The sequence below is a fragment of the Aplidium turbinatum genome, chromosome 17 (genome assembly GCF_918807975.1).
Source record: "Aplidium turbinatum chromosome 17, kaAplTurb1.1, whole genome shotgun sequence".
In the NCBI taxonomy this organism is placed as follows: Eukaryota; Metazoa; Chordata; class Ascidiacea; order Aplousobranchia; family Polyclinidae; genus Aplidium; species Aplidium turbinatum.
In genome coordinates, this window is record NC_137488.1 from 6,269,805 (window position 1) to 6,288,382 (window position 18,578).

Here is an 18,578-nt window from a genome sequence, read left to right on the forward strand (position 1 = left end):
AGATCTCCTGCTATTGGTCGGTTTGTCTTCAAGTGTTTTTCTGGCGTCCGAACTTTATAAAGTTTTCTTACGAATGAAGGAAAGGCGAACAAGGAAAAAACACCGAAAGAATGTTTTTGAACTTGTGTGAAACCCGACCTTAGTTCGTTGAATTTTTGTTTATAGAAATCCTAAGCAATATGTTATTTTTATACTTTTTGGGGGGCTACAAGAGTTTCCCAGAACGGCAAATATCGATGGTAACCAGTTGGTGGAATAGATGACGTTTACATTTCCTATTGCGAGGTACGATTGGTATCCCAAGGCTATTTGGCATACGCAAGATCATGAGGATATTCAATATTGTTCAACACATTTTGATTATTCAAAAAAGCGCTTCAATTTTCTTACAAAGAGCTGCAACTCTCAGAAACGAGATTTTTTGTACTTTACTACCTGCAGTTTAAATGTTGTTTTAAACAACTAAAGACAGTAAGCGGTGTACAATAAACTTTTTGAAACGCCTCGAAAGCTCTTCTAACAACATCAACCACCTTTTCTGATAAGCTGGATGCCGATTTCATGTCGTAGGCAACTGACTGAACTCGCTATATTACTTTACCTACTTTACCGGGCAGCGGTGGGATGGCGCAGCGAATAAGGCGTTGGCATTCCAATAATGCAAACCTAGTTTGACTCCCGGCTTAAGCTGGTTGTTGAAACACCACTTACCTCTACCCAGGGTGTAATAAATTGGGTGGGCATAATTGCTGAAGGAAAGGCGGCCGAGAGAAAGGTACTGGCAATCCTACTCTCCTTAGTGCCGAAGGCTTAGTATAATGAGATTCTGATCGTCTCATACCCGAAACTTTAATCAAGTATGGGACTCACCTTTACCTTGCTTTACCGTATGTTTGGTACCTAATCTAGTCCAAGCAAATGCAACCGTCCTTTTTTACAATGGTGCGTTTTTACAACGACGTCTGCAGACATACAGTACTTTTCATTTCTGCTCCTGGAAATCCTTTTTATGGTAGGCTAATTTCTTATCTGGTCCTAGTGTCCATTAGACCAGAAACTATGATACTTTCTTCGTTTCTTGATTCCTATACCGGATAGGCGATTATCCAGCATGTTGAGAGCTATGCACTCAGACACTGAACGCTGGCGAGCTACAGTATGTACTGTAGTCAGAGATGTACGTATACGCCGCAAATTCTACGCCGCATACCTGCGGCGTAGACTTTTTGTTTACGCTAACGCTTGCGGCCACATTTTTTTGGATAGTTTGCGCTTGAGGCTACGCCGTAAAGTTTTCGCGGTTTTTTAGCGCATAGCGTCAACGCATACTTTTCAATGTATTTTTTTCGCTACAACACGCCAATACCTTCCAGCGCTGCAGTTGAAAGAATGTTTTCAATAGGCAAAGACATATTGGAACCAAAACACAGCAAAATGTCAGATGAACACTTTCAGATGCTTGTGTTTCTTTGTGGAAATTCAAAATAAAACTTGTTTGTTTCGAGTGGTTTATACCGTGTGAATGTGTGGCACCTAGCAAACAAAACTAGTTTACGCTAGTGTATGCGCTGACGCCGCCAACTTTTTTACAAGTTACGTTGACGCACACGGCGCAGGTGCGGATCTATGGGGGGGCCCGGGCCCCCCCCCGAAATTTTGTGAGAAATTGTTGAATGGTTTGATATGCTTCTTAACAGCTGATATTAGTCCCACAGCGGACTTACAGCCCCCCCTTTGGCACGCGTGTGACGTCACGATATTGAGAATGATGCTTTCAGTCTCTATGTCTCTAAAACAAAGTTTGCCTAATTTTAAGCGAAACTGCATTAAAAAAGCGAGTTTTGCCAATACCAAGCATTCAAACATCTCAGACAGGAATTAGCAACAAGAAAACATAGAGACTTAGCTTTATTACCGAAAAAATGCCGAAGAAAACATGATCTTATCCTTTTTCTATGCCACCGGACAGCACCATTTTACAGGAATATTTATACCCATATTTTTGTTGAAAATGCTCTCAGAATCCACCAAATTCAAAGTAATTTTTCAAAATTTTCTGGGAGAGGCTCCCCAGACCCCCCGCCGCTGGGTGTCGCCTTTGCCGAACGCGCCGTCGGGCTTCGCCCGCCGGCCGTCAAAACCCCCCAAATTCCTGGCTACGGCACTGATTGTGCATATCTGTTTTATCTTTTTATTACTTTTTAATTCATTTTCAAATATTCTGGCCTCCCCCCAAAAAAACTCCTAGATCCGCGCCTGATTTACGGTGTATGGTTTTTCGAACGTTTGCGTTTACGCTGACGGCATCAATATTTTTTGTATGCGCGTACATCACTGACTGTAGTATATACTCGACTTGTAACATTTTGCGCAACAGAATTAACGTCATGGTTGAGATACGCAGCCTAATGTTTCACTTCATCGTGATCGAAGTGTTTTCATTTATGGGCCTGTAGTATCTTTTGTTGATTAGTTGATGGGTTCACACCAGTGTTATCGAGTCTCTGCCCGTGCTGTGAGATCATGACGTGTCTCGTTTATTTGTGTTTTTTGATGACGTTCATTTAGCATCGCTGGTTTGCTTACGGAGTAAGGCGACTCCGGCCAGACCACATCAAATAATTGCTTTTTCTTCCTTTGACTATTATTGGGCTATTTATTTATGGCGTAAATTTGTAGAAACAGTTTTGAAAACACTATTTTTAGTAAAAAAGTTTATCTCCGTCAAAACAGGTTTAATCCAACTTAACGCCTTTGAATATTGCCTTTGAATATTGTCCTTCCTTGTTCCGCATTTTAACTACTGTCGCGTTGTTGTTGTTGTCCAATGCTTTTGCTGTTCTTTTTGTATTTTTGTTACTCGAATGTATTTTTAATCTTCTTCATATTATTTAGAATAGTAGGATAACTTTGGGAGAAAAGTAATTTTGCTACACCGTAAACAAGTGGTTAACAACAAAGTAACTTACAGAATTGCGTTGAGTAACGTTATTGAAATTGCAACCAACAAATTCGAAGCGATGTGTTCTTGTCAGACAAAAAGAAGCTAGCTTACTAACCTACAACTAAAGTAAGGGCAGGGTTTGAAGTCGTTAGTCAAAAAGCAATGACTATTTCACTACTCGATAGTGCCCAAAAAAGCAATGACTTTCCGCTATCGATACTTAAAAAAAGCAATAAATAATTAGCAATTACTAAAAATATTGTATTTTGTTGTATTTGCGTATTTAACAAATAACGACTCTCACTGGCATAGTTTTTATGAACTGTGTTGCCACAAAATTTTCCTTAATCCTTTAAAGTTTGAAAACCGAAAGGGGCTAGGTCGGATAATAATCCGAAAGCTAAATCTCGTAAATTCGTTTTGACGACGAAGTAGGCCTAAGTAAACAACAAAAAGTGGTTCAGCAGTTTTCCTAAGTATCGATTAGTGAAAAACGAATAATGACTTCGTTGCTTGCATAAAAAAGCAGTGAATAACGCGCATTCGATATTTATTTTTTTTAAAGGAATGGATACAAGCATTCGATATTTACAGTAGAATTCGCCTATAACGGCTTCGTTTATAACGTCAATTCGCCTATAACGTCACATTTCGCTCGGTCCCGGCAGAATTCCTATCTTTTACATACATTGTAGTTCGGCTACAACAGCATCGCCTATAACGTCAATTCGCGTGTAACAGCATCCTTTATTGGTCCCCAGACGTCTTTTGTTCGTTTATAACGTCACTTTAAGCCATCACTTTCACCACGAACGGTCAGTCTTTTAATCCAATTAGCGCTGCTGCTTGCAAAATGTCTTCCATTTATTTTGCTACGTCGTTCTCAGCAGGGACTTTAACTGAATTAACCTTTTTCCCGCGTGAAAAACTATCACGTGTAAAAAGCAGCTCTACAGCTGACCTTTAAACAACTCAAAGCAACAGTTGTACGTGCAGTACTGTATAAACTAATTAACTTTTTTTTCCCGCGTGAAAAACTATTACGTGTAAAAAGCAGCTCTACACTCTAGTCTACAGGTGTGTCAAATCCGTGTCAAAACCGAAACAGCTCAATATCAATGCCTTTTTCGCTAATAAACAATGAACTTCTCTACTACTGTATGCAACGAGCTGTAGCCTATTGCGCAAATTTCCTGTACCTTTCGCTGTACGGTAGGTTATTTTTTTAAACAATTTCTTTGTTTACTGTATTTTCTGCGTGCCTTTTGTCAGTTTGGTGGTACCGGTAGGCTACACAGTAACCCTGATTGGATTATAGGCGCCTCTTTCTTTAATCAAAAGACAGTTGTGGAATAGTTTGCGGTAGTTCGTCTATAACGTCAATTCGGCTATAACGTCAGATTTTGCAAATCCCCTAGAGGTGCCGTTATAGGCGAATTCTACTGTATTTTTAAAAGGAATGGATACAAGCATTCGATATTTATTTTTAAAAGGAATGGATACAAGCATTCGATATTCAGAAAGCAACGAATAGTGTTAACTAGTCGTCACTTCCATCCCTGAGTAAAGGGTATTAACAAATTCGAAGAAACATTGCATCAAAATCAAGTTTTTGCAAAACTATTAGAACCTACGTAAAACTGACCTTCATCATCATTCAAATTTGGTTTTGACCCTACTAGCGACGGTAGCCGATTTCTTGTAGCGATTGTCTTCGTTCTTTTGCATCTTCCTCTTTCAGTCCAACCATGTCAGTTTGGTGGTACCGGTGGTCGGTGGAGAGGAACCTAAGCCAGGACATGTCAACTATATCAACATATCTCCAGAAATGGAAGCTACAGCTCAGCAAGGCAAAGACAGTGTCGGCGGCCTTCCATCTAAACAACAAGGAAGCAAAACGTGAGATCAACATTGCCGCCGATGACGGGCGCCTCCCCTACTGCGCCGGGCCCGCCTGCCTCGGCGTAACCCTGGACAGGTCACTCACGTACCGACGACACCTGGAGTCACTGCGCAAAAAACTATCGGCGCGCGTTGCACTTTTGAGGCGGCTGGCGGGTTCCGGCTGGGGAGCTGATGCGAAAACCCTTCGCACAGCTACCTTGGCCCTCGTCCATTCTACCGCTGAGTGCTGCGCACCAGTGTGGTGCCGCAGCTCTCACACCCGCCACATTGACACCGCCATCAATGACGCACTACGCACTGTGACTGGATGCCTGCGTCCCACTCCAACGGACTGCCTTCCCATCCTTGCAGGCATCCAACCTGCTGAGCTTCGCCGTAAAGGAGCCATGATTTCCCTTGCTCGTCGCGCACTGGACCCCGACCACCTCCTCCACAGTGCACTCCAGCGCCTACCTGGAGGACAGCAGCGACTGAAATCAAGACGCCCATTTGTGCCCGCCGCACAACAGCTTCTGAACAACGTTGAAGATCTTGGAATAAGTGCGGCACACTGGACGAACTACACATGGAACATGGAGTGGCAAAACAACACCTCCCGACTCCATGATTTCCTACCCGACGTCGATCCCCGCCCTCCGGGAATGTCCCTCGCAAGACTTGCGTGGGTCCGGCTTAACCGCCTACGAACCGGCGTCGGTCGCTTTCGTTCAGACATGTGCAGATGGGGCCTGGCTCCCTCACCGGGATGCGAGTGTGGCGCCACAGACCAGACAGTAGATCATGTCGTCCATGACTGCCCAATCCATCAACCACCACATGGAACGCTTGGACTGAAGACCCTGGATGACGAGACTGTAGAGTGGCTGATGACATCATGCCCAAACATATAGTCCCGAAGAACAGCTCATACGACGAAGAAGTCCAACCATGTAGGCCTATGTCTCATTCTTAATATTTTTTTGTCTTTCCCATTATCTTTTCCCATCTAGGTACCTTCCTTATTTTCTATAATTTTCGCGTATCGGAACCTCATTTTTTCTGGTAGGCCGAGGCTATTGATAACTGTTGCATTGGGGTGCGGTAGCCTATTTTAAATATCACTATGAAAGTATAGGCCTCCGTTTAGCTTTGGAATTATTCTATCTTGATTAAGCGCCTGACTTCACGAATTAAGCAACTGCAAGATCAAACGCTGCTGGATCGATTCTGGAGGTGTGCTTGTGGTAATATTTTATTTAGGTTATATTTAAGTGTAAGGATAGTTTATATTTAAGTATAAGAATGTTTGTTTATAAGTTGAGTTGAATTTTACGGCTGTCTGACTACCTGATGAAAGTTCTATCTATCTAATTTAGCTATCTGACTCCATGAACTAATTTTCGCACAATTGTTATTCGAATTATAATTTTAAGTTATCAGAAGGTGTTCATATAATATTGTATTATTACAAATCATTATATTTTTAACTAAACAATCAATTTAATGTTTTCTGAGAGCTGAACTGGGCTCTCGCCAAATGCGAACAAATCATTTTATTGTCAGTCCCCTTTTTCTTATTGACTTCGGGAGCAGATTACATGGAAAATTACAGAAACATTAGGAAATAAATTTAAGTTAAACTAGTTCACTATAGTAAAAGGCAGGAAAACTTACATGATGAAATAATGGATCGCTACATGCTTGAGCAACACATTTGCATTTCAAGGAAAGCTGTCCATTCAGCAACACCCAGTGAATGGATTTATTCACGGACAACAATCGGAAACTTTGCTCTATCAAACTCAGTGACTGGGCCTTCGCCAGTGATTCAGGATTACGCTTTTTCAATCCGAGAAAAAAAATTCAATCACAATCAGTCCTAGTTACACGGAGTTGGCAAAATACGCACGTGTGGTATCAGTGTTGCCAGATAATTTTAGGCCTGCAGAGAAGTATCGCAAAATGGTAGTTTCGGAAAAACGGATATTTGTGTGAGGAATCACTTTTATTAGTGACAGTGTTGGGCGCGATAACTCATTTTTCAGTTAAACGAAAAATGCCTAAAGCGATAACGATAAATCAAAAAAAAGTTAAGCGATAACGATAAAATTATCGCCGATAATGTCCGATAACAATAATTTTTTTTTTCTTGATTAGTGCTGCCCCATCCCATGCAGCACGAACTGTTTTCATCAACATGACGAAAAATCGAACATAATATAGGCTACTGTAAATGGACAAAACTTTTTGTAAGTTATGCATGAATAGAATCGCAACAGCGGCAGTGGGTATCGAATCTTCAACCTCTTGATCCAGAATCAAACCACTGAGGTAACCGCCGTGCTTATAACTATATACCTTCAGATACCAGTTGGATGCTTTTATCAATTGAGTTACACTGCCGTTTACGTGCAGTAGGCAAATTAATTAAATCAAATGAAAATACCATAAAAAATTCCAAACTTTGTATTTTGCTTTCTGCTTCAAAGGCTGTTTACAGCAAAGTCAGCAATAATTGAAAAAAATTCAAAAAACGCAAAATCAAACGAAATTTATATCGGAACAACAATATCGGATTTTTCAATGTTAAAATTTGCCATTTAATGCCAAAAACTCTCTGATAAACTTCCTGAGCTTCCGATCCTCGGATTCCACTGAGTGAGTTTGCAGCGCTTCCCCAGTTCTCTGGCTGAATTTTAAATGATTTTTCATTCAAATTCACTAGGCTATTATTTGTTACGTTTTTTGTCTCTGTGGCCTCTCCTTATAAACCGATTTCTTATTATGTTGATTAGTTATTTGTTAACTTTGATTTGCAAAATTACCATTCCGCATTCATAATATTGTTGTCCCACGAAAACTTATGGCGTTTATTATGTGACCGGCTTTTTTATGACTTGTTCATTAAGTTAACATTTTGGTGCTCTCTCACTTTGGGCAGGTGCCTCCCCTTCCTACTTTTTTCGCTCTGGCGAGAGCACTGAACTATAGGCCTACTGTATTGTTCTTGCATCTTTTCTCGACAGTCATTTCTAGCCTATTTACTTCATGCTTACTGCATGGCTAATTTTCTTTAACTTTAAACAGGAACAAATTTTAACTTGCTACGCCCCTAATCTAAGTCTATGCAATAAATCCCCAGCACTCTCCAGAGTCTTGCTCTTGAAAAGTGCGGTAAAATGCAAGATGCTGCAATCAGAGTTGCGCTTACATTTTAATTGTAAAATTTACTCACGATTGCCGATTGCAGCAAAACAACTAGAGAATTGTTGCATGCATTTCATTGCATTGCAATTTGCAACTCTAAAAACTATTATTGTGTTGTCAAGGACGTCGCTGCAGGGGGGCGTGCCGCCGTGCCCCCTCCCCTGACAACGACCTGTGCACACACACTTCAGGCACTGAAGAAGAACTGGTTTCAATTTTAGATCATCATTGTGCAGCACTACCGATGTCAAATCACGCTGCAATTTAGGCAATGTCGCTTTCAGATTACACTGGAAACTATGGAGCAAGAGATCGAGAATCCCATTACAGTTGCGACTAAGATTACACAACGCGTAGGCCACTGCATCCCAATTATAATCTACAACTGTAATAGCTGGTCTGTTACCAAAGCAAGTCTTGAAAGATTGGATGCCTGTCATCGAAGACATTTACGTGTCATAACTGGTCATACTTGGCCAAACAGTGTTATCTTGAACACACCCTCTACAAAATATGCAACAGTGAACCATTGTCTTGCAAGATCTCCACCATGAGATGGAACATGTTTGGACACATTCTGGGACTTCACCAGGACTCACCTCCCCAGAAAGCCCTTGAATTTGCAATAATTGGTAGCAAAAAGTACCAAAGCCGAACCGGACGTCACCGTACCAACTTATTACAACTGCTGAGATCCGACATCAGAAAAGCTGGCCTGGGATCCCTGCTCAGCACACCACATCTCCATCGATTGCAAAACATCGCAAAGGACAAACCAGAATAGAGATCCTATCAACCTTGTTGAAAGACTGATCGAAGCCAGCGGATGCCAAACGATTTGGCTACACTGGCGGCGGAGACAGTTACAATAATAAAATCAAGACACCTCTAAGAAAAACGCATTGTATCAAAAGAATACTGGGTGGTTTGTTTAGGTTCTCGGGCCCCTTGAAAAGGCCATGGTTCTATTATCCCGGTCCAAAAAGTATTCCCCTGACAGCGCAACTGGCCATAGGCCCACAGCAAAGCCTACGAAATACAGTAGATGAGGAATATGCTAAAATATATCAGCATATATCACTGGTTTAAATAAAAAGTGTGACTGACTCGGGTGATTAAATGTAAGACAATTGCTATGGAAATTCCAATCTATGAATCGCAATGCAGTGTAAATTGTAGGAAATTGGCGTAACAAGGTTGGACAAGGTAAACCTTCTGCTGCACGTTTAAAACCGAGCTTGGTCATGAAAGTAAAAGCAGATCACTGTGAAACAATTTTGTTTTTTAAAAATGGCTGTTGGAAACAGCAGATAATTTCAAATATGGTATAAAAATTAAGTGCTTGTTTTTTTATTAAACTTGGTGAAACCACATATATTGCCACTTGCTCTCACAGATTTTGGTATTTTATGAATATTTCACCACGGGCTGTATCCAAGGGGGATGATCACCCCCCCACTTATTGGAGTGGTTTGAAATAACTAAGACGATTTTAGCCCACTGTCTAAAATCACCCCCCCCCCCCCCGAATTCTAAAAGTGGATAGAGCCCTGTATTTCACAAAAAAATTATAAAAGACAGTGGGATGATTAGTTTTTTTCCCTACTTTGCAAACCAATACGAAAGATGTGAGAAAAATTGCTTGTGTTGTGGTTTATGTTGATGCACCGACGGCGTTTCTGCAATGTTGGGAGCTAGAAATGGTTTACAAACGTTCAGTTCAGTTGTTTTTTTTCAGTTGTTTTTTATTTCTGACCATCATATCAAAACAATACACGTCAACATAGCAAAGGTCGAGAAAAAGGTAGAAGCGACAAAACGCGAACGTTAATAACGTGCTTGTGACCGAAGTAAATTATTGAGTTGAAAAAAAAAAATTTGGCACGGTCGCAACACCTTATCTCAAAATTACTAGCCTTATGTCGTTTAAATGCAATAATGTGCATTACTCAAAAGGTTCTTTATTCAGCAAACAAGAAGCTCATTAATCCGGGATTAAAAAACTTAGTTTTGCTCGGTTTTGTAGATTCTTGCTCGCACGATAGGGTTAGTGGACCATATAAAATAATGCTTAGTGAAAGTGGGCAACGAAAGGTTGAAAACCACTGCTCCTGTCACGTTGCATGATGTTTGAAAAATGATGACACGATACTGAATTCTGTCCAGAATGTATGGAAATTTTATAGTCAGTCGAGAAAAAAAATGTAAATGACAACATTTTAAAGTTTTAAAAAAAAAGCGTGGAGAAAAGGGCTTGAACTAGAAATTCGTTTCAAAGAGCGAAGATTTTTTTGGAGATTACGCAAAACCTGGAGAGAGAGAGCACTCTTTTTTGGATGTAACGCTAAAGTTAGCGGAAAACTTCTCAAGGAAGATTTGTAATAAAAAAGCACAGGTGAAAGGAAATTATGACGGGTGAATTTTCGAAGCAGTTGTAAGAAAATCATTTTGCGGAGTCTGGCAACACAACATTGTGGTCACTCACAAGACAAGAGTCACAAACTCACTCTCACATAATCAGTGGTCAGCGATGCCACTCTTGATGTAATTACATCAAATTTGATGTTTTTGGGTAACTTTTTGATGTTTTTACCCAAAAATCTGATGTTAAGCGATTTGGTGTTAACTAGCTCAGACTAAATAAAATATAATCAATTTGGTGAATTCAATAACTTTAAAAGGACAGCTTCTAGCTCGCCAACTTGTATTCCAAAGTAGTGGAAGCTGCACCAGCTGGCAACCATCAAATAGGCTAGTGGAAGTTATGAGCAATGGTGGTCCACGTAAAAGATACATGAGCATGATGAGCCGTTGTGAAGAAAACTGATAGGCTGGTTGTAGTATCTAAGATGAAGACATTAAGGGTCATATTTTAAAACCTTACCGTACTTGAGCTGAAGTCGGCCTTGACTAAAAATTCGACCCCATGAAGTAGGCTAAAGTGTAATACCAAAATGATACTTTAACTTGATGTTTCATAACTAGCCAATTGCTGAACTTCATTCATCATAAAAGATGCATTTTGTAAAATCAGTTTTGCATTACATCCAAAGTGAGTCAAACTTGAAGTCGAGTAGGGTTTTAAAATACAGGCCTAAGTTGTATATACTGTACCGGTAGGTAAGCTTCTTTGCAAATATCAGCCGCCAAAATTAAAAAGGTACCGCATTGAAAGCGTACTCACTGGTCTACACGATTTTTGCTATTACCCTATGAAATTTGAAAACTGATTTAGAGCAATTTTGGGGTGCTGAATCCCAATCTTACCTCAGATTTATCCTATCACGTCAGGTTTGTGAGATAACAGCAAATTGTTACTTTTGTCAAAAGTGGAAGATTTGATGTTGCGTTTATTGCACATACACATTGTGCTATATCCAGAAATACAGGCCATGTGGTGCATAAGTAGCTGAAATACACCTACCAATTATAATTTTCATACCAATTTGTTGTCTAAGCAACATTATTAACAAGGCAGTAATAACAAACTAAAAGGAAAGCTAAAAGTATAACTGAACCCCTCCTTCGTCAATGTTTTGCATGAAACCACAAAGATTTAAGCAGGCCTATGTCAATGCTTGTCCAGTAGCCTTATTTAGGCTGTTTTGGCCTGTCTAACACTAACCTTTCGTTATAGCACTGCATATGTTGGTAGTAAACGCAATGCCAAATCTTCCACTTTTGATAAAAGTAACAATTTGTTGTTATTATATCTCACAAACCTGACGTGATGGATAAATCTGAGGTCAGATTCGGATTCAGCACCCCAAAATTACTCTAAATCAGTCTTCAAAGTTTTGGAGCAAAAAAAAATTCTTTTTTCGTAGACCAGTGTTATTTTAGTTGCATATAAAATTCTGCTAGCCAAGTAGTTTTTCTTGAAAACATGTTTTTTAAATAAACCTTTAAGTAAATTTTAAGAAAATTTTACTAGATTTAATGTAATTGTTATCTTTTTTTATCATTTTATTGACAAAACGCACCCGAGCTTTCAATTTGATGTTTTAATCTTGAATTTGATGTTTTTTATGAAAAAATTTGATGTTTTAAAAATTGATGTGAGTGGCAACACTGTCAGTGGTGCCACTCGCCCACTCCTAGTGTTTTTCCACTAGATCTAGTGTTTTTGGATTGCATCTAGTATTCTAGTGTTTTTTTAGAGATTTACCGCTCTGTTGGTGTGCATAAGTTTGGACAGTGTTCAAAGTAGTCCCACCTATTTTTTGTTTGGCTGCATCAATGTGTTTGTAGTGCTTTTCAAAGCAGACAGCGAGTTTTTTGTCTGGTTACACCCAATAATGACCAAATTTGAGATATTCAGCGTAAATATTTTTTAAAAATACACACAAATGACTGTGAAAAGTTGTCAAAGTAGACTAAAATAGGTAGCGTAGCCTACCACATGGTACCAGTAGGCTTACCTTACGTCGGCTTACATTTGATGAGTGTGGAGTTCTTAGACTATCGGTACACTACCTCAGAGATTGTCAGTAATATTGCGTTTTTGACAACATAATTGCAAAGGCCAAACTTGAAAAATTTGTTGGGAAAAATAGGTTGCACCCCACATAAATGATCGTGTATTTATGATACTAGTGTTTTTTTTGTGAATCTAGTGTTTTTTTTCAGTCAAATCTAGTACTTTTCCATGACAAGAGAGTGGCAACATTGCACATGATAATAGTCACATACCGTATGAACCGAAGTAGCTACATCCACCTGTAAGTGCTTGTTAACTGAAGCCAAATAGAGCCATATTGTCTGGTTTGTGGACGGTTTTTGTAAGTTTTAAGCTTTCCACTACGTTGTTTCTTTTCGAATTGTGGCAGCTGAAAACTAAGTAGACCCAAACCGCTTTTCTTACTGTAGGAATGCTTAGACTATCTAAGGAATAGCTCACAGTCTATTTGGAATATTGTACTAAATCTGAAAAACATCTGAAAAAAAACAATTAGCCTAGAAATTAATTTTTATTTTTGAGATGTAATCGAATAAAATCAGAGACTTTTAAAAACTTGGCAGCCTACCAAATTGATTGTTTTTTTTGTTTGTTTATCAACTAATCCCACAAGTTGTACCAAACTGAAAGAATAACGTAACAAACACCACAATAAATACTTAAAATGTAGTAACCTACTTTTGTAATTCTGCTTTTGCGAATTCTAGGGAATATCAAGTCATTTTGGCAGCTTTGTTTATAATTGCTCACTGGGAATGATATGGGCATTGACGCTTGAACTGAAATGCAACAGCCCGCTGCATATGAAGTCTATTCGGCAGCGTTATTCACAATCAATCTCCGGGGACGACATAAGCCTTGACGCTCAAGCTGAAATCCAACAGCCCGCCGCATATGAAGTTTCTTCTGGCGGTGTAAGAGATTGCATTTCCCGATATATGAGGGAACGACATCGGCAGGGGATGACATCATTGCCACCCGTTCAATGCCTTTACAAGTATGTGAAACTGCCAGGATTAAGCTCTTGAAGTTTTCCAGTCCAAGGATAAAGATTCAATCAATCAAAATTGTGAGAGTGAAGTTTCCAATTATTGAAGTGTTATTGTCTGTGAATTATTTCATCGACTAGTAGCCACTGAATGGAGAGGCAATCTTTGATTCTTGCAATTTTATGTTTATAGGTGAGGTGTACGAGTAGTAGACAATGCACCAGACTTTTAAAAATAACTATAATCTTTTTCAAAAAATTAAAATACCTAAACAGAAAAGCATTACTCAGCCTTTATACTGCAATGGTCTATTCAATTGTAAGCAATGGAATCAGTTGAGGTTTAGCTTCAAAAAAACAATTGAATTGAATTTGGTCCTGCAAATCAGAATTATACGAGCCATAACATAGTGAACAAACAACTACAGCAGCTCCACTTTATCAGAAATGTTATTGTTATGTACCACCTATAAACATAAAATTGCAAAACTTATGGGTCATGTTTAAATACAAAAATGAACATCTGCCATCACTGGCGCCGACTTACGGGGTGGCCACGCCACCCCATAACCGCTGTGGCGAGGTGGCAGCCACCCCGTTTAGCTAACTTTAGGTTACATTACTTACTGCAAATAAATGTAATTTGAACGGATGTTTAAATCTTTTTTTGATCATTGGTTTTCGCTTCAAGTCAACGTAAAGCAAGAGGTGAACTAATACAGTATTGCGAAGAAAATGGTTGTTTTTGTCACAAGCATGATACTCGCGTGACATCAAGCAAGCTACTTGAAGGTTATGCAACACGTGGCTACGAGTTTTTTCCTTGTTGTTGTTGCGATCATTTTATTTGTTACTTGTCATAAGTCATTGTTACATTTGTTAGGTTTACAACGGGATTTATTAATCAATAAAATACGATCTTTCCATTGCCTACCTCAAAAATCTTTTTTGAAAAATTTTAAACTGCTCATAATATCGCTATAAATTATGACAGCCATGAAATACTTGGAAATAAAATTATCTCAATGATTAGCTCCACCCCCTAAATGAATATCTATTTTCAAATTTCATTAAAAAAATGCAATTTTCGAAACTTTTTGAGTTTTATTTTTTTGAGTTTTTTGAGTTTTCATATTTGTATTTTTTACAGGTTTTTACGGTTGCTGATCTTTGGCAGTTAACAATAACCTGTAAAAGCACTTGTAGAAACGCTACCTGCTAGAAACGCACTATGAAAAGAAAGCATGGAAAGTTTAGGAAGAGAAAGAAAAAGTCTGTTAACATTCAGCAAGAAGATCCGGAGGTGGTTAGGGCTCCTCACACCTTTGTGTTTTGTCGTGGCGCTGTTGGTGCAAACACCAACCAATTAACATTAGATATGAGACGTGTTATGGAACCATATACTGCTTCCAATCTGAAAGTGCGAAAAAGAAACACTTTAAAGGACTTTGTTGCTGTAGCTGGTCCGTTAGGCGTCACACATTTCATGAACTTCAGCAAGACAGATGAAAGTGTAACCATGCGAGTGATGCGTGTGCCAAAAGGTCCAACGTTGTATTTTCGAGTTCACAAGTATTGTGCAATAAAGGATATCACATCAGTTTTGAAGAAGCCAAAGTCGTCAGAAGGACAATACAGAAATTCTCCTTTGCTGGTGCTAAATGACTTTCAAAAAGATTTTGATTCAACATCTAATCGTGGAATAAACAACCCGCACAAGCTTTGTGCCACCATGCTACAAAACATGTTTCCTTCAATCACTATACACACACTGAACCTTAATCGTATTCAACGATGTGTCTTATTCAATTACGTTGCAGAAACAGACAGGATAGAATTTCGGCACTACAACATTGCTGTGAAGCCAGTTGGAATGAGTCGTCGAATGAAAAAGATTGTTGCTAATCAAAACGTTCCTAATATGAACAAATTCATTGACGTCAGTGATTACTTGATGAATCTTGGAGAAGGGAGTGCTTCAGAATCTGAAGGGGAGCAGGATAACGACCCAAACAACAAAGTTGAATTACCCCAAAAAATGGCAGGTCGTGGTAACATGAAAGATCATCAGAGTGCCATTCGTCTTACAGAACTTGGTCCAAGGATGACATTGGAACTGTACAAGATAGAAGAAGGTTTATGTGAAGGAGAGGTGCTTTATCACCATCACATTGAGAAGACAGAAGAAGAAAAGGAAGCTCTTAGAGAGGCATTGAGAAAAAAGACCAAGTTGAAAGAAAAAAGGAAATCCGAACAAGAAGCGAATATCAAACGAAAAGAAATAGAAAAGCAAGAAAACAAAAAGCGATCCATATCTGGGATGAAGCGAAAAATAGAAGAAAATGAGGACATTCCTGAAAATGCCAAGTTGTTTAAGGATGAACAAGAAAGTGATTAAGAGTTTGTGGGAGAAGATGAAGGAGTTTACATTTCTCCCTCCGATTGAACTAGTAGGCCTACTGGCGCAAATATTTGAAGTAAAACTCGCAAAATGAATGATCACTAGTCTTGTGCAATGTGCGTTTGTACTTGTAAGAAAGGGTAGTTTTTTTTTTAACAAGGCTATCATTGCCTGTATTAGTTGCTTTATAAATCAACCAATCGTTTACCAAACCTTTGAATTTTTTTAAACATTTTTGGCTGATAAGTTTAAACTTTTCCGAAAGCCTTGTATTCAGTGGCCTCTGTCATCATAATTAAAAAGTGGTGTTTTTTAATTAAGGTGGTTTTTAAAAGTTTTTACGTTTCTTATTACAATGAAACGATCAATGCATGATTTTTCCACCTTGATTTGTTACGCTTGTTGCTGCAAGCAAACCTTGACTTGAGTAGGGTAGTGCGGGGCAAGACTAGTCACATTTTGCTATTATTGTGTATATCTTCACATAAAGTTAAAAATGTCTCAATTTTTAGTGTTAAACAGTTGTATTAAGGCTTCCTTAAACAAGATAGCAAAAAAAAGTGAAATTTATTTTTAAGTTATGTTAATACAACATCATTTTTACGACCGAGTCAAATGACTGGTTTTGCCCCTAAGTAAGGGTAAAACAGGTTAGTGTTTTTTGATGAAAGAAAGCTTATATTTACACAATTACACATACAAAGTGAATCAACTGTGCTAAAATTGTCTTTAAGCAAGAAATTTAGTTGCAAAACACAAAAAACAACTTCAATAATGACAGCAATCATAGTTCATAGTCAAAAGTGTATATAATGCTCAAAAGCAGGTTAAATGGCAAAATCCACATCACTTTGCAAAATGCAACTGAGAGCACATGTCACAAACCAATGTCTGTTGATCATTTTGCCAACTGCAGAGCTCATGGAGCCACTCCTAGCATTTACTGCATTGCACCCAAACTTCTTCTGGTTTGGAATCATGCCACCATTCACTGCACACAATGCATTGGCAATCTAAATTTGTCACTTTTCTTGAGTTTTGAGACCTTTGAGATTTTATGCTTGTTTCTTGAACTGCTGTATTTTTTGATATATATAGTCTTTTTCTTTTATGAGCTTGTGTTTGTTGAGGTTTTCTTTTTTGTGATTTTTCTTTTCTTGTAAGAAGTTTTTTCTTGTAAGGAGTGCTTGTCAAAATTTCCGATTCTTCTCTTCGTGCAGATCCTTTGGGATGTAAATCAGGAATGGCCATGATGTCACAAAAACTGTTCGAAAAGCTAGTGCCTGGTATACATTCAGGTGCAGAGTCCTCTTGGTCAAATATTGGTGTACTTTGAGAAGTTGAGCTTGGTGCTTCTATGTTTAGCAGCATGGAAGAACAAGTTGGCTCTTCATGGAAAGAGTTAGGAATTTCTGGTTCTGAAGCCTCAGCTAAGCATTGTTGGGGTGATATGTCTTCTTCACTTCTGGGGTCATTTAAAAAGTTACTGGAAGGTAAAATTTGATCATTATAAGGGTAGATTCCAGTACATTAAAGCCATTTACTGCGTTCTCAACAGCAGCAGCTTTCAAATAAGCTGTGCTGAAAAGCTCTCCAAGATTTTCAACAGTTATGCGGCGACCAAAATGTGTTCGCATCCATGATTGACAGGCTGCATTGAAAGCTGCTTTTAGAGGTTTGAAAAAAGTCCTGTCAAGAGGTTGCAGCTTGTGCGTGGTATGTGGAGGAAGCAGGCCCGTAGCCAGACATTTTCAGGGGGGGTTCCCAAATCCAAAAATATGGACCTTTTGATAACACTTTCTTTTTTGCGTGTCCCCAAGCAAGCAATCAAAACATAGGAAGTGGCAGTACATAATATATAGACCAACAATCAAAACAAACTTCAAATTGTCAACATTACAAAAACGAATTAAATAAATAGGCTACAAACAATTTCACATTAACAGTAGCACATCTACAGGGGCTCCGGAAGCGGGGGGCAGATGCCCTTTTAAGGTCATGTAAGCTACTGCACATTTTGCAATATAACAATTTCTGCTATTCGCTTTTAGCCTAAATTGTCTACGATATGCGAGGTTCTAAACCAGGGATCCGCAAATAGTGGATTGCGACCCAAATTTGGATTGTGAGACCATCCACAGTGGGTCGCAAAAGGGTTTAAACTTACTATAAATATAACTTGTATCTCAAAAATAAATACAATCTTATACTCTTTGGCGTAGCCTACTGAGTTTCGTCTTTCCACCTAAAACATCGGGAAGCTGATCGTGAGCTAGACGTTCAGAACAATGGAAAACCTCTGTCCTTCTGTCCCGAACCAAAATATCTTAGGGTGACACTAGACAGATCGCTCACATACCGCCACCATTTGGTGTCACTGCGCGAAAAACTGACATCCCGCTCTGCGCTACTCAAGCGCCTGGCAGGCTCCAGCTGGGGGGCGAGGGCTGACACTTTGTGTAATGTGTATAGCAGCCCTGGCCCTTGTCTACTCTTCAGCAGAGTACTGTGCACCTGTTTGGTGCTCACTGCCACAACATCGACACAGCCATAAACAGCGCCTTGTGCACAGTGACCGGATGCCTGCGTCCCACACCATTGGACAATCTCCCCATTCTCGCTGCCATCCAACCCGCTGATCTTCGTTGTGAAGAAGCCACTCTGTCTCTCAGTCGACGGGCACTGGAGCCTAACC

At 39.3% G+C, this 18,578-nt stretch overlaps 2 protein-coding genes across 3 annotated transcripts in view; both read left to right on the forward strand.

The window, feature by feature from the left end:
- Positions 1–4,644, forward strand: part of LOC145786684 (calcium-transporting ATPase type 2C member 1-like) — a 32,982-nt gene extending 28,338 nt beyond the window's left edge. For both annotated transcript variants that reach the window (XM_082598397.1, XM_082598398.1), the window contains one exon: positions 3–4,644. In XM_082598397.1, the coding sequence (XP_082454523.1) occupies positions 3–130 (128 nt within the window). In that variant the 3' untranslated portion in view covers positions 131–4,644. The remainder of the gene's footprint in view (positions 1–2) is intronic.
- Positions 4,645–14,638: 9,994 nt separating this feature from the next.
- Positions 14,639–16,481, forward strand: LOC145786534 (suppressor of SWI4 1 homolog). Its single transcript, XM_082598204.1, has 2 exons — positions 14,639–15,502; positions 15,554–16,481. The coding sequence occupies exons 1-2, from the start codon at positions 14,714–14,716 to the stop codon at positions 15,878–15,880; spliced, it is 1,116 nt and encodes a 371-aa protein (XP_082454330.1). The 5' UTR covers positions 14,639–14,713; the 3' UTR covers positions 15,881–16,481.
- The last annotated feature ends 2,097 nt before the right edge of the window (positions 16,482–18,578 follow it).